General features: G+C 44.2%; 1 protein-coding gene across 2 annotated transcripts in view; it reads left to right on the top strand.

Annotated features, from left to right (window-relative positions):
• The window catches only part of SEPSECS (Sep (O-phosphoserine) tRNA:Sec (selenocysteine) tRNA synthase), a 50,336-nt gene extending 38,834 nt beyond the window's left edge, over positions 1-11,502 (top strand). For both annotated transcript variants that reach the window (XM_048848695.2, XM_048848696.2), the window contains exons 9-11: positions 7,737-7,830; positions 8,498-8,588; positions 10,012-11,502. In XM_048848695.2, coding sequence (XP_048704652.2) covers positions 7,737-7,830; positions 8,498-8,588; positions 10,012-10,267 — 441 coding nt within the window. In that variant the 3' untranslated portion in view covers positions 10,268-11,502. The remainder of the gene's footprint in view (positions 1-7,736; positions 7,831-8,497; positions 8,589-10,011) is intronic.
• The last annotated feature ends 10,786 nt before the right edge of the window (positions 11,503-22,288 follow it).

Genomic DNA, 22,288 nt, shown 5'->3' on the forward strand with positions numbered 1-22,288 from the left:
TGTCAGAGTTGTTTCTGAGGCTGTGGATGGCATTGCGTTCCGCATGGCTGAGGTTATGGGGCAAGTGATGCTGCTTTTCCACAATTTCAGCCCGTGCACGTCGGCGGAAGCACTCTATGTAGAAGTCCAGTCTGCTGTTTCGACCTTCAGGAGGAGTCCATCTAGAATCCCTCTTTCTGTAGTGTTGGCAGGGAGACCTCTGTGGATTAGTATGTTGTTCAGAGGTATTTTGGAAATATTCCTTGAGACGGAGACGTCGAAAATAGGATTCTAGGTCACCACAGAACTGTATCATGTTCGTGGGGGTGGAGGGGCAGAAGGAGAGGCCCCGAGATAGAACAGCTGCTTCTGCTGGGCTGAGAGTATAGTTGGATAGGTTAACAATATTGCTAGGTGGGGTGAGGGAACCATTGCTGTGGCCCCTTGTAGCATGTAGTAGTTTAGAAAGTTTAGTGTCCTTTTTCTTTTGTAGAGAAGCAAAGTGTGCATTGTAAATGGCTTGTCTAGTTTTAGTAAAATCCAGCCACGAGGAAGTTTGTGTGGAAGGTTGGTTCTTTATGAGAGTATCCATTTTTGAGAGCTCATTCTTAATCTTTCCCTGTTTGCTGTAGAGGATCTTGATCAGGTGATTCCGCAGTTTCTTTGAGAGCGTGAGGCACAAGCTGTCAGCATAGTCTGTGTGGTATGTAGATTGTAATGGATTTTTTACCTTCAGTCCTTTTGGTACGATGTCCATCTGTTTGCATTTGGACCCTTCAGCCCCCAACTAAAACCCCTCCAACGCATTATTAAGGATCTACAACCTATCCTAAAGGATGACCCAACACTCTCACAAGTCTTGGGAGACAGGCCAGTCCTTGCCTACAGACAGCCCCGCAACCTGAAGCAAATACTCACCAACAACCACATACCACACAACAGAACCACTAACCCAGGAACTTATCCTTGCAACAAAGCCTGTTGCCAATTGTGCCCACATATCTATTCAGGGGACACCATCACAGGGCCTAATAACATCAGCCACACTATCAGAGGCTCATTCACCTGCACATCCACCAATGTGATATATGCCATCATGTGCCAGCAATGCCCCTCTGCCATGTACATTGGTCAAACTGGACAGTCTCTACGTAAAAGAATAAATGGACACAAATCAGATGTCAAGAATTATAACATTCATAAACCAGTCGGAGAACACTTCAATCTCTCTGGTCACGCAATCACAGACATGAAGGTCGCTATCTTAAAACAAAAAAACTTCAAATCCAGACTCCAGCGAGAAACTGCTGAATTGGAATTCATTTGCAAATTGGATACTATTAATTTAGGCTTAAATAGAGACTGGGAGTGGCTAAGTCATTATGCAAGGTAGCCTGTTTCCTCTTGTTTTTTCCTCCCCCCCCCCCCCCCAGATATTCTGGTTTAACTTGGATTTAAACTTGGAGAGTGGTCAGTTTAGATGAGCTATTACCAGCAGGAGAGTGAGTTTGTGTGTGTTTGGGGGTGGGGGGGAAGTGAGAAAACCTGGATCTATGCAGGAAATAGCCCGACTTGATTATGTAAAGAGTTGTCACTTTGGATGGGCTAGCACCAGCAGGAGAGTGAATTTGTGTGGGGGGGTGGAGGGTGAGAAAACCTGGATTTGTGCTGGAAATGGCCCACCTGCTGATCACTTTAGATAAGCTATTACCAGCAGGACAGTGGGGTGGGAGGAGGTATTGTTTCATATTCTCTGTGTGTATATAAAGTCTGCTGCAGTTTCCACGGTACACATCTGATGAAGTGAGCTGTGGCTCACGAAAGCTCATGCTCAAATAAATTGGTTAGTCTCTAAGGTGCCACAAGTACTCCTTTTCTTTTTGCGAATACAGACTAACACGGCTGTTCCTCTGAAAGTTATTAATGTCCAATAAAATAATTTTCCTGTCCAAAAATGGGTATGTGTGTATTATGCAATATGTATATCTGCACTGAACGGTACATATTGTAGTAGATGGCTTTATTAACGGGTAAACCTAGAAACCATAAATCCCATTTCTAAAGACTTTCCCGTGATATTCATAGACTGGATTTTTGTGTTACTACCTCACATTTCATGGTCGGTCTAATATGAAACCTCAGGCTAGACTGATTTCAATGAAGCTGTGCTAATTTACAGCAGATGAGGAACTGTCCCTTTATATCCAGGTTACCAAAATTGGCTCCAGAAACAACACTGATTTTTTTTGCTCACTTCTTCAAAAGTTTCTTGATAGTTTTATATATACTTCTGTGAAGCTTGTGATTATATCTAACCTGACCATGTCATTTGGCACTTTTGATATACGCTGCTTCTAGGATTAACTGAATTTTCAGTTTTCCGTTAGATGTGATTGTTTCAGGGGGTTAGAAATCAAGCTAGAATGCCAGAAGTGCAATATATTTTCATATAACAGCATTTACTCAATAGCTAGCTAGTTTTTGTGGTACAGTTGTTTCACATTTTCATTCACTCTTCCCCCTAGCAATTTAGCTGACATTTACTGTGTAAGTAATTCAATACACCTTTTAGTATGATAAGTCTTTTAAAAACTGAGTAATAGTGCCTACCACATAAAAAATCAATTGTATTTACCTAAATTTCTTTTAAGAGCTCATTGTATATATTTGCTTGGGGTGCTTATAAATTTTCCATGCAGCAGAAAATGATTTTATAATAGAGGTCAACTATAGACTTGACCCCCCAAAATATTGCCAAATCTGAAAAGTCATTAATTTATTGTACAGTGAACTGCTTAGCTAACTATTTATTTATAGAAGATCTAGATGTTGTTAAATGGAAAATAAAAATTCTAAAATGCAAAGCATGCTATTTTACAAAAACAGGAAAACATTTAAATTTGTATACAGAGGTTTTCAGTCAGTTTGATGAAAATGCATATACCTAGGTTTCCTCTCCTACTTCTTCATTCTTCCCTGATTCATCTAGTCCCTCCACATGCAAGTAACAATTCTGGGCTAATTGAGTGGTTTAGATATCTAATCATAAATGAGGAAAATGTACTGCTATAAGTAGCTAAGTTAAGAACTCAATTATACAAATCGGAAGTTACTTTATTAAAGGGACATTGTCAAATGTACTACACTATAGGGAAGTCCTCAAATGAGACACCCTTAGAGTGTTAAATTGTTGGGGAATATCTTACTGTTCTCATCTCTAACTTTCTCTCATCACCATTCTCAATAAATGTATTCTGAGAACAGCCATTGTAAATACACTCCCTTGCAGTGTTATCCTCTGTTGCTGCAGAAGTAAATAGCCAATAGAGGGAGCACAAAATAATGAACAAATCAGATTACAAAAATGATACTGATATAATAGATGAGCACATTAGAGATACTTATTTACTCCTGAGGGAATTCTGCACCAAAAAAATTAAAAATTATGCACAGTGTTCTAAAATTTTGCAAATTTTATTTGTCAATAAATGTGGAGGCTCCAGCATGGCAGTAGGGAGCACAGGGCACTGGCTACACAGAGGTAGGAGTCACCCTGGACCCCTCCTAGGACACAGACTCGGCAGTGAGGCTGCACCTGACCCTGACACAGTGCAAGGACCAGGCCTGCCCCAGAAACACCACAGGCCCTGCCCCTCTACGCCAGGTGCACCAGGTGTGGGACAAGCAGGTTCAACCCAGCAGGATCCAAGTGTGGAGCGACGTAGTGTGGGGGAATCCAGGTGTGGGGTGAGAGGGTTCTGTGTGGGACAGTCAGTGTGTATGTGGGGGATCTGGATGCACAGGGGCTCGTTGTGGGTTCTGGGTGCAGGGCTAATGGGACTCTGCAGAGGGGTCCAGTGAAGGTGGTTGGGGCTAAGCTGGGAGTGTGTGTCTGGGTATGAGGGGATGGCACTCAGCCGAGGGTGGGGGGGAGGGGAGTGTCAGGTGTGTGGGGCTCAGCAGGGAGGTCTGGGTGCTGGGAGAGAATGGGGCTTGGTGGGATGGGAGTTGGAGTGTGGAGGGCTCAGCGAGGGGCGGTCCACGTGCGGAGGGGGGTGGGACTTATTGGGGTGGGGATTCGAGTGCGGGGGTTCAGCAAGAGGTCGATGCAGGGGGTGAGGCTCAGTGGGGGGGTTCGGGTGCAGGGAGCTCTGTGGGGAGGTTCTGGGTGTTGGGGGATTGAGGCTCGATGTGGGATCTGGGTATGGAGGGGTCCAGATGCATGGGTGGCAGGCAGCTCCCCCACAGTGACCCCTCCCTCCGCAGCTGAGGAGTGATGGGGCAGGAAGCGGGAGGGGGCAGAGCTTCCTGCAGCCGGGAAAGGTTTCTGGGGTCTGACTTGGCCGCAGCTGCTCCTTGCAGGGGAAGAGGAAGTCCAGTCCTCCCCCAGTCCAGCCAGGACTAGCAGCTGGGCCCGGCACAGGGTAGGAGCCACTGGCTGGGGCATCTTCATCCCCACCCCCTTCTGTGATTTACCTCTCTGTCAGCTGCTCTGGGTGCCTGAAACAATGTGCCTGCTCTGCTGGGGAAGGTGGTGACCACACTTGCAGCTTCCCTTTGCTTCCCAATCAGGAAGTCAAAGAAATCGGTGGGAATATGAATTCTGCGCACACACTGTGGCACAGAATTCCCCCAGGAGTATAACTTATTGTGACAAGAAAGTGAATAACAAATGAATATGGTGTTTGTCTTCCACGAGGAGCAAGAAAAATGTGCCTGGATATGGGAACAAATGTTACTTTTAAGCTTCTAAGAGGATACTGTAAATAAAGCCAACTGCAAACTGTTGTACTCAAACCATAGAAGTATTGGGTTTGGTTTCAAATTGCCGCTGCAAAGCAGTAATGATTTGCCACAAGTTTCTAGTAGTCCTCCTCACTGCCCATAGAAGCCTCTTGCAAGTTTTTTTTCTCTAACTAGACATCTCAAAAGCTTCATGCTGTTGTCAGTGAACTTAAAGGTAGTTTGATTAATTTTGTTAGGTGGCATGACACTATTTCTCTGTGTTTGAGTGAATCCATCCCATGTGATTAAGAGGGTCAGCTCAGGAGCCATTTTCACTTGATTTCTCTAAGATGGAGGCTACAATTCAGTTCATCGCAGTGGCCCAGGAAAACGAGGTATACACATTTCTCAGAACTGCCCCCCAACCCAGTTGGTTCTGTAAAATCTCTGAGGTGCTACCTACAATGGTATCTTTAATTCACCAGAGCTAACAGGTTCCAGTCAGAGAGGTACATGTCAGAAGGTAGGATGATGATCCACACATGGAGGATGCTGATGCTGCTGTGTGTAGAAAGGAGGGTTCTTTGTCAAGTCCTAAAATTGATGAGGATGCCGAAGCAATGGCCATGAGAAAGAATGATGGGGAGAAGTAGCAAGCAGGCAGTTGTACTGAAGTGAATGGTGAACAAAATCATTATAGTCAGGAGGAAGAACAAGCTGATATCTAATGACCAGGAATAGGCTACCCAAACTTTAATCCTCTTTGCCTTTGTGCCCCCCCCTTCTCTCTCTCCCTATGTTTACCAATGTGAAGTGCTGAAAATGACAACTCAGAGGCCATAGGAAGTGTTAGGAAGAGTGGTGTTTGTTCTGACTGTTGTCCATCTGTTCTGCGCTGAGGTGTGAGGGGATCATCACTAACACTGAATTGTTTGGTTGGTGAAGACCTGAAGCAGCTGTGATGTGTGGGCTTTTTTTTTTTTCCTAATATCGTGATGTCGCATATGCATTAGTCAGGATAGGTAGGCAATTCACGTAGGCATCTCTGCTTTTGGCATCCTTTTCAATAAAGGAACTGTCTGATGAAATGACATCTGAACTTTTGATACCCATCTATAATGTTTAGAAAGCTTGAGCAGCAGCTGCAGGGTGACCAGCTACTTTTCCCAGAAAGAGGACAGGGAGGGGAACTGTCTGCATGGCATAGTTGACTGTGGAGAAGAATATAGCGTATGGCACAAAATACATTCATACTCATACCAATGCTCTCTTGCTTAATGTGAAGGCAGATCAGATGCTGACCTATTGTCCTTCTTGTGTAGAAAAAGAGGGATCCTTTTAGGAGCTGATGGCAGTTGCAGGCCTCTAGTGACAGATGCCAAACTGCACTTTTTTTCTACACTCAGACTGTTCCAGATTAAAACAGTGCAAGCAGCAGTTTGGCATGACTTGGCCTGCAATGAAGGTAGAACAGTGTTCTCCTCACTTTATACAAGTGGGTCCAAACCTCCCCAACTGTTTACCTTTAAATCAGGGCTTTGGAGCTGTGCTCCGGCTCTGCTCCAGCTCCAGGCAAAAACCTGCAGCTCCACTGCTCCAGAGCTGCTCCACGCTCCAGCTCCGGGCTCTGTTCCAAAGCCCTGCTTTAAATCAATCAAAAAGCAAAAAAATTGATCTGATTGATTAACAGTTAATATTTAACCATCATTTGTATCCAGATCTGTTGATGCTAAACAGTAGAAATATTCTGATTCATCACAGAACTGTTTCAGCTGGTAAAAAACAAGAATATTTTCTTCTCAGATATTGATGTGATGGAACAAAATGTGCTTTTTTAGTGTTGTACTGGGAAGTTAAAAAAGATGGATGAAAGGAATGCTAATTCCTGTTTTCTTTGGCATCATGCAGGGTTAATTTTTTTTTTTTTGAAGCGGCTATTTATTGATAGAATTTGTGCTCAAAGATATCATCATGTTTCACCAAAGGTTCAGCTTCTTATGTCATGAGTGTCACAGCTATAGTCCTATCTGCTGTACTTGGATATGAAAGATGCCGTGGGACTTTTGTAAGAGTAGAGGTTTGTCCTGGTGTAGTGGGGCAAAAATTCCCTCTAGTCTCCTCAACATGTCTTGTTGACGTTCAGAGTTATGCACCAGTTGGTTGCCATACTCAACTCCAGTGGTGCGCTATGTTATATACATTTGAAGTGTTTTGGGCTCCTTCAGGATGAAGGACACTAAATATATGTAAAATATAGTATTCACCAAGAAATATAAAATATGCTCCAAAGAATGATATCTCGACTTTTTCACTGAACCAGTGTGTCCCCTGTCCTGATAAATACTATAGACAAGGGCTTTGTGTGTGACTATTTCTGCAAAGATTTCCTTGTGGCGATTCCCCCACAGTGTCTTGTTGGGAGGGAAGGGTTTGTTGAGCTATGGTAAAGCTCTTGCCCGAAAGCACAGCAGACTGGCTGCAACCCTGCACCAGCTTTGGCCTTGTCAGCTCTTCTCTAACTCCCTGGTTCCCTGGCAGTGGCTGCCCTGTTGTGGTGAACAATTTAGATCAGAGATGATGTGGGAGTACAGGTGGTCTGCTATGTTTGCAGATGCAGCCTCTATCACAGCAAGGCCACCCTGCTCCTTCCCAGGATGGATGGATGGATTACCTTTTCTATATAAATTCTGCGGAGCCAAAGAGGGATTGATAGGAATCGTAAGCACAGGTGCTGGCCCACATGGAGCTGCTTCATCTGGTCAGGTGGCGAAGATAATGGTATGGAGGCAACTGAGCACCCCCTCTCTGTATGGAGGGATATCTACAAAAGAAGAGGCTTCCATGCGCAGCTCAAGGGCACTGTCTGACCTATTGACTCAAATAAATGGCTGATGCTTAATACATATGAAATGGGGACCACTTAGGTACTTTGATATATTCTGGAGGCTGACAACTTTCCAAAATTGATATTAACTATTCAACAGAGAAAGAGAAAGAAAGAAAGAAAATTGAAAATTGTTGCTTTTTTCCAGGAAATGTTTTCCTACCTTTCAAGTCAGCTGAGGAAGCTAGCAGAAGTCTACAATGAGAGGCTGTTGAACACACTACACAATCCTATTTCCTTAGGTAATTCCCGTTCAGGTTTGAACTAAGCCAGCACTTCTGAAATCTTCTGTATTTTTAATATGCTTGCATACACAAGATGAGCTTGCATATGGTTCACCCTTCCATTCCATTAATCTTATGCCAATACGAGCCCATGGAAATCAATGGAATTACATCAGCCTAAAAGTGGAGTAGTGTAGTTAGTGACTCAGGCCCTGTATTTATATACCTAACTGCTTGTGATCAAAATATGCTTAGTTTGATCATGAGAGTAAAAAGACTGACATGTTAGCATTTAGTACTACAATTTATTTATTTCTATACTGTTTAATAGTTATTTCAACCACAACTGCTTGGCGCCGAATTTCAGTAAAATAGACTACTAGTGAGTCCCTTTATTTACTTGGGATTTTCATTGTAAGCAATAACTCTGTTGAACCTGGAAAACTGGAATGTCTCTCTCCACACAGTATCTCAACTGTATAAACAGTCTAATAAGATAATGAAAGGATATTTAGTGGAAAACTGAAAAGACTTAAAAATAATAGTAAGAATGTTCATCTTAGTTATATTCTAAGCCAAATACTTAACCAGGTTACCATTGTTAGATAAAACTTATCAATGGTTCTTTTCTGATGAAAGAGGAGCTTTATTACACTTATTATAACACAGCTATTTATGTCTTCAGCTATGTCACTAGAGAACCTAGATAAACACAGTGACATGGCTGTCACTCAGCTTGGATCTATGCTTTTCACAAGACAAGTTTCAGGAGCAAGGTGAGCATCTGAGATATTTTAAACATTTTTCATATTCAGTGAAGTTTGCTATGCTGTGATGGTTCTTAGGACTTTACAAACTAACTGAGGTATAATGTGTACACATGTATCTCTCGCACAAATTTGAAGCTGGTTGTAAAGAGTCAGAGTGATGCATTCTTCATTCTGCTGCTGTCGCCCTTCACTGTCTGTTACTTAAGCTTTCCCCAAAGTGTCCTCATGCTTCCTCCCATGCTGCTCCATATGTACACAAGGAGCTTCCTGTAAAAATATGCTAAACCACTAACTACATAATGTCTGGCAAACCTCTCCTTAACTTGCCACTGTCAGGATGCCTGCGAAACACTGAATGCTGGTTAGACAATTGGTGTGCTACGATATGACCACTGATTACCATGTTACATTGTACTATCCCTGTCTGTTTGCTTTAGCACCTGGTGCCACTAATCTTAAGATTGTCCTTGTCCCAAATTATTCATAGTCTTTTTGTTATGTGTGGCAGTAGTGCCTAGCACAATGTAGTCCTGATCCCTAATTGGGGCCTTCTAGGTGTGATACCACAATACAAATTGGTGATAATGCATCTTTCACTAGTGGTGGAAGCTGTTACTGTACTTGACAAAAAACTGAGGGTTGTAATTTTAGAGGAATATTTAACTTGGCTTCAGCTGTATTTTAAAAAATCATCTTTGTGCCGAAGACCTGGGAAACACATTGCTAATCTCTGTTGTTAGTTGCTTTTTGGAGTGTGAAAGAAAATCCTACTTTCCAGAATTAACTTCAGCCACTGTAGGTGGAAAAATTTTACTGCTAGACAGTACATGGCAAGGGAAATGCAGACCAAATAATTTTTAATGATTTCAATTTAAACCTTTTAGAAGAAGAGGATGATCTAAAACTTGTTTTGGCAGAATTCTTTAATCTGAATATTGCTACTGTCAACCAGCTGCTGCTACATAGTTAATGTCACTTTCTCTGGCAGAGCTGAGTATTTTCACATCAGAAGACATGCTTCATTAGCTTGGATTATTCCACTTCTTACACAGATGAACTACAGTAAATCTGTATGTACTGCAGTAAGATGGGTGGGGGGTTTTTTGGTTTGCCTGATGATAACTGTTACTTGTCCTGCTATTATAGTCCTCTTTGTGTAGATTGGTCGCAACAGATACCATCTTCGAAAAGTTCAGGGTTTCATCAAGTTCAAAATTTCCAGTCCTATTTGTACCTACGCTGTTTTTTTTCATAGTTCTTGATTTTAATGTTCTTTAATAATTGGTTCACTTCAGGTACTTTTATACAAACTTGTTTATAATTTACACGTGTTGTTATGCATAGAAATGCTTGTAAATGATTTCAGAATACTGTGCTTCCTGTAAACAGCCCTGAGCATTTTTAATTGAATTGTGATTGTTTTTTTCAGGGTGGTTCCCCTTGGGTCTTTGCAAACAGTGAATAACTACACTTTCAAAGGCTTTATGTCACATGCAAATAACTATCCCTGTGCTTACCTCAATGCTGCTTCAGCAATTGGAATGAAAAAGCAAGATGTAGACCTATTCCTAAAAAGACTGGATAAGTGTATGAAGACTTTTAGAAAAGAAAAGAGCAGTGGAAAAGATGTGCCTGAAATGGATAACTATACCAAACATACAAGTGCGGGAGAGACAGAAGACTAGAACAAGATGTGAATTTTGGAACACACAAAGTTTGGTGTGATGATTTTTTTTATTTTTTTTTTTTTTTTGATTCTGGGAAGTTTGTATCCTATTTACATTGTGGAATATGCAATACAGAATTTAAATTTTAAAAAAACTTGGGTGAAATTCAGATTTTAAAAAATTATTGGGTAATATTCATCGCTGTGCAGACAGCAAACCATGAGGCTTTTGCACCTCTGAAAGCCCACTTAAGTACTCAAATAGGGCTTAAATGGTATGAAGGCTCTAAGATGGGTCTTTGTCTAGAGATGAATGTGCCCCATTATGGTTGGAACTGGACAAATATCTAAAGAAAATTTCAGTGAATATTGATTAATATTTTAAAGTGAATTTGCTTCAGCAGTGTTTTGTATCCCTTCTGATTTTGCTATTGGTGTTCATTTAGCAAACAGTCCTTTTTTCCTCACAAAAATGTCTGTGGAATGAGTGTTCGTACTTGTGAGTATTTGCTCATGAGTGCTTTCACAGCCATCTCCTGCTACATCTCTTTATGGGCATGAGAGGGGAGATAGATATTATTAAATGAAATTTTAAAATAATCTGAGGATGAGATACAATGGGGAGAGATGGTTTTTCCAAGTCCCTTTCCTGATAGTAGTTTGAACAGCTGCAAACAGGAGCCACATGTTTGAAGTCTGGACATGTTCTTAGGTGGGGAACACCATGAAAAGGCACAAACTCCCTGTGGCAAAGGGAAATCTACAACACTTCATACCCAGCCAGTCCTCAGCCCCTGGAAAGTTTTGCAGGATTGAACAGTCCCACAGGAAGCATATGGGGGTAAACAGCAAGGAAAGAAGGGGGCTGCAGTAGGAAGGCAGTAAATGGGAAGATCTCCCCTACCTCTTGCATTTGATTTGTGCCTTAATAATTGCTCTCCTGAATGGGAGCAATCAGCAGACCTGCAGTAATGGGAGATTGGTTCTCCTATGGGCCCTGAAGAGGGACAGCAGATATTCATGGGGACTCCCAGGAGGTTAGATTTACTCCAGCACTTCGATAATTTTTGAGACCATGCCTCCTAATTGTGAACCATCTCCTCTGGGTGGTGCTGCTGCTACACCAGCTATATTCAGTGGCTGAGTGAACTGGTTAGCCTAGCTAAGGACCCATATCACTGAATTTGCTTTTGTTGGCTTAGGCTTGTAAAGTTTTTCATTTTAAAAAAGAAATTAAAATGGATTCATGCTGTATATGCAGAGTGGCAATTTGGTTAAATTGAAGATATTCCAAATCATTTATTGGCCGAGTGGAGCAAGATCTAACGCTCAACTCAGTGGCATTTCTCTGTGTTTGTCCGTAATGTGATATCTTTGGCACGCCACATCAGATCAATTTTAAAAATAATGGAATGTTCTAGGCATCCGTGGGCCCACTTCTATTAGTTCTGGTGGAAATCAGAACACCAGAAGAGCCCAATTCAGAGGAAAATCAGGGCCCCAGACTGTTTGTTGCCACATGCAGAGGAATCTCTGCTGCCCCCTGTACATAACAGAGGCAGCAGCTTAACTTATTGAGTGGGGAGACTGTAGCCTGGACTCTAATAGAAATGAGAGCTTTCCAAGGATTGTATATAGGGAGGGAAGTGGGGCGGGGAGGGGGGGGAAGAGTCGGGACCCAGAGAGGGAGGGGGCCAGGGTAAGGGGATGCAGCAGGGACCAGAGGGATGGGGCAGTCATGATGGGTGAAGCAGGGACCCAGAAGCAGGGGAAAGGGAGATGGAGGGGGAAGGATGCAGGAACCCAAAGACGACTAGGGGTCAATGGTGCTGTGGGAGAAGCAGGATCTGCAAGAGAATGTAAGGGATGGGGAGTGGTGGTGGTGAGGGAAGCAGGGGCCCAGAGTGGAGATGGGGGGAGGAGAAAGTAGGGGTGGGGAGTCAGGAGGGGCAAACCATAAATACTTGGGGGTGAGGAATAAGGACCTGGAGAGTGGGGAATGGTGATGGGGAGTATAACAGGGCATAGCAGGGCCCCCCTTGGTCCTGCCTCTGCACCACTCCAAAACCACTCCAAGACCTTCTGGCTCAGCAGTCACCAGTGCAGTTTATTTGCATAGTGCCACACCATCACCTTCTCACCAGGTACAGCTTGCGGGCTCTAGCCTTGAGGACTCCTTAGGGTATGTCTACACTACGAACTTAGGTCGAATTTATAGAAGTCGGTTTTTTAGAAATCGGTTTTATATATTCGAGTGTGTGTGTCCCCACAGAAAATGCTCTAAGTGCATTAAGTGCATTAACTCGGCGGAGCGCTTCCACAGTACCGAGGCAAGCGTCGACTTCCGGAGCGTTGCACTGTGGGTAGCTATCCCACAGTTCCCGCAGTCTCCGCTGCCCATTGGAATTCTGGGTTGAGATCCCAATGCCTGATGGGGCTAAAACATTGTCGCGGGTGGTTCTGGGTACATATCGTCAGCCCCCCGTTCCCTCCCTCCCCCCCCGTGAAAGCAAGGGCAGACAATCATTTCGCGCCTTTTTTCCTGAGTTACCTGTGCAGACGCCATACCACAGCAAGCATGGAGCCCGCTCAGCTCACTTTGGCAATTAGGAGCACATTAACCACCACACGCATTATCCAGCAGTATATGCAGCACCAGAACATGGCAACGCGATACCGGGCGAGGAGGCAACGTCAGCGCGGTCCCGTGAGTGATCAGGACATGGACACAGATTTCTCTGAAAGCATGGGCCCTGACAATGCATGCATCATGGTGCTAATGGGGCAGGTTCATGCTGTGGAACGCCGATTCTTGGCTCGGGAAACAAGCACAGACTGGTGGGACCGCATAGTGTTGCAGGTCTGGGACGATTCCCAGTGGCTGCGAAACTTTCGCATGCGTAGGGGCACTTTCATGGAACTTTGTGACTTGCTTTCCCCTGCCCTGAAGCGCATGAATACCAAGATGAGAGCAGCCCTCACAGTTGAGAAGCGAGTGGCGATAGCCCTGTGGAAGCTTGCAACGCCAGACAGCTACCGGTCAGTTGGGAATCAATTTGGAGTGGGCAAATCTACTGTGGGGGCTGCTATGATGCAAGTAGCCCATGCAATCAAAGATCTGCTGATATCAAGGGTAGTGACCCTGGGAAATGTGCAGGTCATAGTGGATGGCTTTGCTGCAATGGGATTCCCTAACTGTGGTGGGGCTATAGACGGAACCCATATCCCTATCTTGGCACCGGAGCACCAAGCCGCCGAGTACATAAACCGCAAGGGGTACTTTTCGATAGTGCTGCAAGCTCTGGTGGATCACAAGGGACGTTTCACCAACATCAACGTGGGATGGCTGGGAAAGGTGCATGATGCTCGCATCTTCAGGAACTCTGGTCTGTTTCAAAAGCTGCAGGAAGGGACTTTATTCCCAGACCAGAAAATAACTGTTGGGGATGTTGAAATGCCTATATATATCCTTGGGGACCCAGCCTACCCCTTAATGCCATGGCTCATGAAGCCGTACACAGGCAGCCTGGACAGTAGTCAGGAGCTGTTCAACTACAGGCTGAGCAAGTGCAGAATGGTGGTAGAATGTGCATTTGGACGTTTAAAGGCGCGCTGGTGCAGTTTACTGACTCGCTTAGACCTCAGCGAAACCAATATTCCCACTGTTATTACTGCTTGCTGTGTGCTCCACAATATCTGTGAGAGTAAGGGGGAGACGTTTATGGCGGGGTGGGAGGTTGAGGCAAATCGCCCAGCTGCTGGTTACGCGCAGCCAGACACCAGGGCGGTTAGAAGAGCACAGGAGGGCGCGGTACGCATCAGAGAAGCTTTGAAAACCAGTTTCATGACTGGCCAGGCTACGGTGTGAAAGTTCTGTTTGTTTCTCCTTGATGAAACCCCCCGCCCCTTGGTTCACTCTACTTCCCTGTAAGCTAACCACCCTCCCCTCCTCCCTTTAATCATTGCTTGCAGAGGCAATAAAGTCATTGCTGCTTCACAGTCATGCATTCGTTATTCATTCATCACACAAATAGGGAGATGACTACCAAGGTATCCCAGGAGGGGTGGTGGAGGAGGGAAGGAAAATGCCACACAGCACTTTAAGCACAGCACTTTAAAAGTTTACAACTTTAAAATTTATTGAATGACAGCCTTCTTTTTTTTGGGCAATCCTCTGTGGTGGAGTGGCTGGTTGGCCGGAGGCCCCCCCACCGCGTTCTTGGGCGTCTGGGTGTGGAGGCTATGGAACTTGGGGAGGAGGGCGGTTGGTTACAGAGGGGCAGCAGTGGCAGTCTGTGCTCCAGCTGCCTTTGCTGCAGCTCAACCATACACTGGAGCATACTGGTTTGGTCCTGCAGCAGCCTCAGCATTGAAACCTGCCTCCTCTCATCACGCTGCCGCCACATTTGAGCTTCAGCCCTGTCTTCAGCCCGCCACTTACTATCTTCAGCCCGCCACTTACTCTCTTCAGCCCGCCACCTTTCCTCCCGGTCATTTTGTGCTTTCCTGCACTCTGACATTATTTGCCTCCACACATTCGTCTGTGCTCTGTCAGTGTGGGAGGACAGCATGAGCTCGGAGAACATTTCATCACAAGTGCGTTTTTTTTTCTTTCTAAGCTTCACTAGTCTCTGGGAAGGAGAAGATCCTGTGATCATTGAAACACATGCAGCTGGTGGAGAAAAAAAAAGGGACAGCGGTATTTAAAACAGTCGCTACACTCTTTCAGGGTAAACCTTGCTGTTAACATTACATACATAGCACATGTGCTTTCGTTACAAGGTCGCATTTTGCCTCCTCCCACCGCGTGAACGGATTTTGGTTGAATGCCAGCAAACATACACTGCAATGCTTTGTTCTACAGTGATTCCCGAGTACATGTTACTGGCCTGGAGTGGTAAAGTGTCCTACCATGAAGGACGAAATAAGGCTGCCCTCCCCAGAAACCTTTTGCAAAGGCTTTAGGACTACATCTAGGAGAACCGCAAATGCCAGGGCAAAGTAATCCTTTCACATGCTTGCTTTTAAACCATGTATAGCATTTTAAAAGGTACACTCACCAGAGGTCCCTTCTCCGGCTGCTGAGTCCAGGAGGCAGCCTTGGGTGGGTTCGGGGGGTACTGGCTCCAGGTCTAGGGTGAGAAACAGTTCCTGGCTGTTGGGAAAACCGGTTTCTCCGCTTGCTTGCTGTGAGCTATCTACAACCTCCTCATCATCATCTTCTTCGTCCCCAAAACCTACTTCCGTATTGCCTCCATCTCCATTGAAGGAGTCAAACAACACGGCTGGGGTAGTGGTGGCTGAACCCCCTAAAATGGCATGCAGCTCATCATAGAAGCGGCATGTTTGGGGTTCTAACCCAGAGCGGCTGTTCGCCTCTCTGGTTTTCTGGTAGGCTTGCCTCAGCTCCTTCAGTTTCACGCGGCACTGCTTCGGGTCCCTGTTATGGCCTCTGTCCTTCATGCCCTGGGAGATTTTCACAAAGGTTTTGGCATTTTGAAAACTGGAACGGAGTTCTGATAGCACGGATTCCTCTCCCCAAACAGCGATCAGATCCCGTACCTCCCGTTCGGTCCATGCTGGAGCTCTTTTGCGATTCTGGGACTCCATCATGGTCACCTGTGCTGATGAGCTCTGCATGGTCACCTGCAGCTTGCCACGCTGGCCAAACAGGAAATGAGATTCAAAAGTTCGCGGTTCTTTTCCTGTCTACCTGGCCAGTGCATCTGAGTTGAGAGTGCTGTCCAGAGCGGTCACAATGGAGCACTCTGGGATAGCTCCCGGAGGCCAATACCATCGAATTGTGTCCACAGTACCCCAAATTCGAGCCGGCAACGTCGATTTAAGCGCTAATCCACTTGTCAGGGGTGGAGTAAGGAAATCGATTTTAAGAGCCCTTTAAGTCGAAATAAAGGGCTTCATTGTGTGGACGGGTGCAGGTTTAAATCGATTTAACGCTGCTAAATTCGACCTAAAGTCCTAGTGTAGACCAGGGCTTAGTCTCTGGACCCAGAAGGGCAGAGCTACCACACTCCTTCCCTGGCTCACACTTCTCTCACTCTCTCTCCCCCTTCCCCCCGCTGTCTGCCTCTGGGCCTGTATCTAGACCCAGGCTAATCAGGCTGGCAGCTGTTTCTCCTTTGCCAATTGGCCACTGGTTTCCCCCAGCCAACCCCAATTTACCTCCTTTAATTGGAGTTGGAGTGGCAGAGGGCTGGCTCAGCCATTCCTGCTGAGTACCCTGTCACAGGGAGGGAGATATGCAGGGGGGACACATAGACTGGGGCAATGGGGGCACACACTGAGCCCCTAGTATGAGGAAGGGGGTGGAAGAGTTGTAGGGAGACCCTGAAATAGAAGAGGATGCAGTATGACACACAACGAATTTACTGCGGGGAATGAAATGGAGGAATGCAAGTAGCCCCTAGGGGCACATTGTGCTTCGCCTGCTGAAGCTATGAAGAGTGTAACCCCCCCCCCCAGTTTTACACACACACACATTTTGTTTTGTGGTACCATTGTCTTGGCATATTTTTACTTTAACGTAATATCACTGTTTAAATGCTGCATTAATTCTATCAAGTTAGATTTTATTAAACTTACTTGTTCATAAGCATGGTTTGTATGAGCCACTGTAAAATACTTTTATACAAACTAAGGCCCATAAATTGTAGAATTCTGCCAGTTGGAACAGAACTGCCAGACCTCCTATTCTGCCAGTGCCCCAAGCCTTTGTGCCCCATTTGTCCACTTCTTTCATGGGCATCGTCAGGGCTTCTTTCCCCAACACTAATCTCTATGCCTGGAATGCCCTGCAAGGGCCACTATTCTCTCTGCAATCAAATCCATTCTTCTGGCTCACATCGAAGACTCAGCAAATGCCCTCATAAAGCGAGTCAATTTAATATTTTTTAAAAAAACCTTGTACCATCATGATATGCATGTGCCTTAAACTAAATACCTCTGTGATGTTATTGCTGCTACTCTTGTTTCTCCTCACCCCGTTGTTTGTCACTCTCACTTGCTGTGTCGCTGTCATTTGTTATGTCATGTCACATCTTAATTTAGACGGTAAGTTCTGAAGGCCATATGCTGTGGGTAATTTAATAACTTGAAATGAAATTTGATTTAAATAATCCAAACTCAAATGGAAAAGAATTACCAAACCTTTGTGTTGGTCTCTTACAATGCAGAGCTAGTTCTGTACAAAAGATCTGAGCCAAATTATTAAACAGGATGCTTTTAAAGGAAGATTATAACGTCATTGACCACTATCCGCCAGTATGTATGATAAAGTAAGTAATGTACATTCCAGTGATGCTTCAGTTACTAACTTAATCTTTCCATATGTCACTTATAATAACCAATTATGGACAAGGTCCCCTCAAGACGATGGGAAATACTACCCCTTGGAAGTGGGCAGAGTTTCACAGCACTGCTGCTAGAAGGTGGTGATAGAATGGAGGCAGCATTGTTTGGAGGTAGGGCGAGAGGGAAAAGCTGACAATGGCTGCCTTCCATGAAAATTTTGCAGTGAGATTTTATGGCGAAGGGGAACTCAAGAACTTTTGCCGCACTGCACCCAGCCACAAAGTTCACAGGAGGGCATGAGTGAACTGACATTTGACCTGATGATCATGTGGAGATTTTGAGCAACTGCACTTTCAACATAAGTAAGGCCACGGGACCTCCCACAACTCCTCAAAGAAAACCAAATTAAGTGGTTGAGAGGGGGTGGCTTTGTGTGTAGGAGGGGGCCAGTGCTGTTTCTTCTCAGGGTGTGCGAGATGCAGTGCTTTAGTTCCATTTTACCATGTAATAACTTGTGCTAATTAGATGTTCCTGAATGTTTGACATGTCTGATTAATTGTGTATTAAGATCTCCTGTAATATCTTACTTTAAATGATCAGGGGCAAAAATACATAATAAATGTTTTAATATATTTGTCTTTGCAGCCTTGAATATTTTTGCCTAGCTTTTATGTAAATCTCATTTCAGAGGATCAAGCAAATTCTTCAAGTATTTACCACATATATTGCACTGTTGGTGTGCATCATGTCTGTCGGGGGCCAACTCTACACCCTGAGTTTACTCATGCCTCCAACTGAGTGTTTAAAGGATGGAGGTAGCCCCAACCACCCACTTCCTTCTTACCACCTGTGGAATTTTCAGTGTCTCAGCTTGCTCACTGTGTGATCTATCAGACCTGATTGAGGGAAAGAGGGGATAATTATTAGATCAGCCTGAGAGAGAGAAAGGGCAGGCCAGCAGGGCCAGGGTAAAGGAAGATCACTGCATGGAGTGTCTCTGGCAAAAAATGATGCTTATTGTATGACACAGTGAATAGAACTGCTATGTGGGACTCTAAGAGGGTGGTGATTGATACAACACAAATAAAGTACACAGTGGTGGTTACAAATTGGAGGTGTCAGAGCGATTTGTTCAGGGAGACCGGAGCAGAGGGCAGCTCCCTGTCACAGGACACCATCTCCAAATTTGTTGACAGGATTCCTCAAGATGGCAGAGAGGCGTTTAAGTCCTTTAGCTTGAAGGGGCAACTTGCATGTAATCCCTTCAGTTAGACCATGCAGACACAGGAAGTGCCAGAAATTTCAGAGGAGGAAACCAGCCATCTTCACCACCATGTCTTCTCACCAGCCCTCATCATCATAAGACAAGAGATTTGACTCCTTAGCTGGGAATGGTGTACAACCTGTGTTGGATCTCCCTCTTACATCCTCTCCATTTAAGTGCCATTTATTTTATTTTCATGGGGTGTGGATTTCTACAAATCATTGGGTCCTAGAAATCATAGAGGTGTGTTACTCAATACAATTCTAGTCCCTCCCCAACCATCTTCCCAGACCCTACTAAGGGCCTGCTCTCATGAGAACATGTTAATCAAATATGCCTTATTGTAAGACGAAAGGAGCTCTCTTTACTTAGCTTAACAAAGTGAAGGTTAATTATTGACTTGATCACAGTCTATAAGTACTTATATGGATAACAGAAATTTGATAATAGAACTCTCTCCAATCTAGCAGACAAAGGTATAACAAGATCCCGTGGTTGGAAGTTGAAGCTAAACAAATTCAGACTGGCTGTAAATTTTTAATAGGGAGGGTAATTTACCAAAGGTCATGGTGAATTCTCTATCACTGGCTATTTTTGAATCAATATTGAATGGGGTTTTTTTTAAAAAAAGATATGTTCTAGTTCAAACGGGTTACTTTGGAGAAGTTCTATGGGCTCTGTTATACAGGAGATCAAACTAGATGATCACAATGTTCCCTTTTGCTCTTGGAATGTAACATTCTATGAATCAAGAGGTGCAGTCACTTCTAAATTTTGGAGCACTGGAAGAAGTGCCTCAAGAACATAGTACAAGGGCAGGACTGGGGCCATACGGTGGACCTGAGACAACTGAATGCTTTCATTTGCAAGCTCAAGTTCAGGGTGGTGACTCTGGCCTTGATAATTCCAATCTTTGGTCCACTGGACTGGTAAGCAGCTATCTACCTCCAGGATGCTTATTTTTGTACAGCAATTCATCTGGCTCATTGAAAATATCTAATATCCATGTGGGCAATTACCCCTACCAATAGAGTGTCCTGCCAATTCATCTATGAAAAGCATTAAGGGTATTCACAAAATGCCTAGCAGTAGTGGCAGCTTACCTGACGAAGAATAAAGATTTACCCATACTTGGATGATTGGCTCATTTGTGGAAAGTTCCCAGAATAGAATCTGCCACTTTTCACCTTCCTAGGATTAAAAGAAAACAGATAAATCAGTGTTAGTGCCTACTCAAAGGATAGCATTTTTAGAGGCAGTTCTGCACTCCCATCATATCAATTGTCTATCTGCCCCCAAAAAGATTATATTAGATCTGGTCAACCACCTGCAAAGTCATACTCCGACATCTGTGAGAATTTGTCTGAGACTTCAAGAGCACATGGCCTCCTATACATACATAATTCAGTATGTCAGGTTTCACCTGCAGTGAACATAAGGATGGTTAAAGTCTGTATATTAGCCCAAACATCACCTGGATATGCAGGTGCCCCCAGAACTCTCGTCATCATTAAATTGGTGGAAGGCCCCTCTAAAAGTTTGCAAGAGAATACCTGTCTCTCCACTATTTCCTGAAGAAATAGCCTCCATCCTGAAGAAGCCCCTGGACAATCTTCAAACACATGATCTATGGAGTTTTCAAGAAACCTGGGTTCACATACATGTCTTGGAGCTAAGGCATATTCATCAACTGGGCACAGTTTTCCTTTCAGTTCTGAAAAGCCTGGTAAGTCAGATCATAATGGACATCACTACAGCCTTGTTTTATATAAATAAACAAGTGGGAGCAAGAACCACCCTTCTGTGTCAAGAGATGTGCATCTGTGGAACTACTGTATCAGTCACAAAATTACTTCAATAGCTCTACTACTGCCAGTCCTGCAAAATGTGCTGGTGGATCACCTCAGCAAACAGTTTGCGAACAACCATGAGTGGTCAGTAAAGGGTACCTTTATTTGTTCAAGATGTACTCTTCAGATCGGGTCATCCAGCCATAGACATCTTTGGCACCAAAGAGAACAAGAAGTTCCGTAAGTTCTGCTCTAGAGGAGGGCAGAATCCGGGATTACTGTCCTGACACATTCCTTATCCGCCGTTCCCCAGGTCTAACATATGCTTACCCTTCAATTCCATTGATCCCAAGTTTCTCAAGAAACTCAGGATTCTGCCAGGATGATCATGGTAGCTCCAGCCTAACCCAGGCAGTTTTGGTTCTTGGATCTGATGAATCTCTCCAACCAAACTCCAATACAATTGCCTCTTTAGCCAGATATGATATCTCAAAGAGATGGACAGATCCTCCATTCAGATTCACTTTCCCTGCATCTACTAGCATGGATGCTAGCTGGTTAACATCAGTAGAGGGGATCTGTTCTGATGAAGTACAGAACATTGAGCATTCTCAGTCTACAAGGCTTTCTTACTCTGCCAAGTAGAAGAGTTTCACTATCTGGGCAGAATACCACCAGTTGTCTTTGTTTGAAACTTAGATACCAGGTATAGTGGATTACCTTCTATCCTTAGAACTCTGGACTACCTAATGAACTCCCTGAAGGTCCACCTAGCAGCCATCTCTGCTTTCAACCCTCCCATTCAGGAATATTCTACTCTTTCCATGCTGTGCAGTAGCTAGGTTCCTGAAAGGCCTTGTGCAGGTATATCCCACAGTTAGAGAGCCTCCCCCTCCTTGGAATCTCAATATTGTATTGATGGGTTTAATAGGTCCATCTTTTGAGCCACCAGCTGGGTATTCCTTCATTCAACTATCCATCAAAATATCCTTTATAATAGCAATAACACCTTCCAGAAAGGAAGGGGCAATATAAACTTGCATGGCGTGATCTGTGTACATGGTTTTTCATAAAGATAGAGTAGTCTTGAGACCTCACAGAAAGTTCCTGCCTAAAATAGTCTGATTTTGAACATGTAACACTTCTCCCTGTTTTCTTTCCAAAGCCACATTCCAGCAAAGGAGGTGGGGCTAAAATTACACCCCAGAGATTCTTAGTGCATTTTCTTTCTACCTGAATAAGACTAAGCCATTTAGGGCATTCCCAGATTATTTGTAGTTGATGGGGACAGGATGAAAGGTCATATCAACATGGAGACATTCTAACTGGATTTCTGCAGGCTTTAGGTTGTGCTATGAAATTGCCCGCTTAAGACCCAGTGGTGAGAGTGATGGCCCACTCCACAAGACCTTGAGTAGCTTCTGCATCTTCTTTGAGAAATGGTCCGTATTAGAGATATGTGGGCAGCTTTCTGGGGGTTTGTGCTTATGTTTTTGCAGCATTATTTCATAGTATAAGCATCAAGATCTGATTCCCCTTTTTGGCAGAGCTGTCTTACAATCATTGTTCAATATTTCCCACCTCCTGTTATTTAGTCACTACTTGTGTGTCACCAACCGTGGAATATAAATAGCCAAGCACTCAAAGAAGCAACAACAGTTACTTACTTTACTAA

The sequence above is a fragment of the Caretta caretta genome, chromosome 4 (assembly GCF_965140235.1).
Source record: "Caretta caretta isolate rCarCar2 chromosome 4, rCarCar1.hap1, whole genome shotgun sequence".
Taxonomy (NCBI): Eukaryota; Metazoa; Chordata; order Testudines; family Cheloniidae; genus Caretta; species Caretta caretta.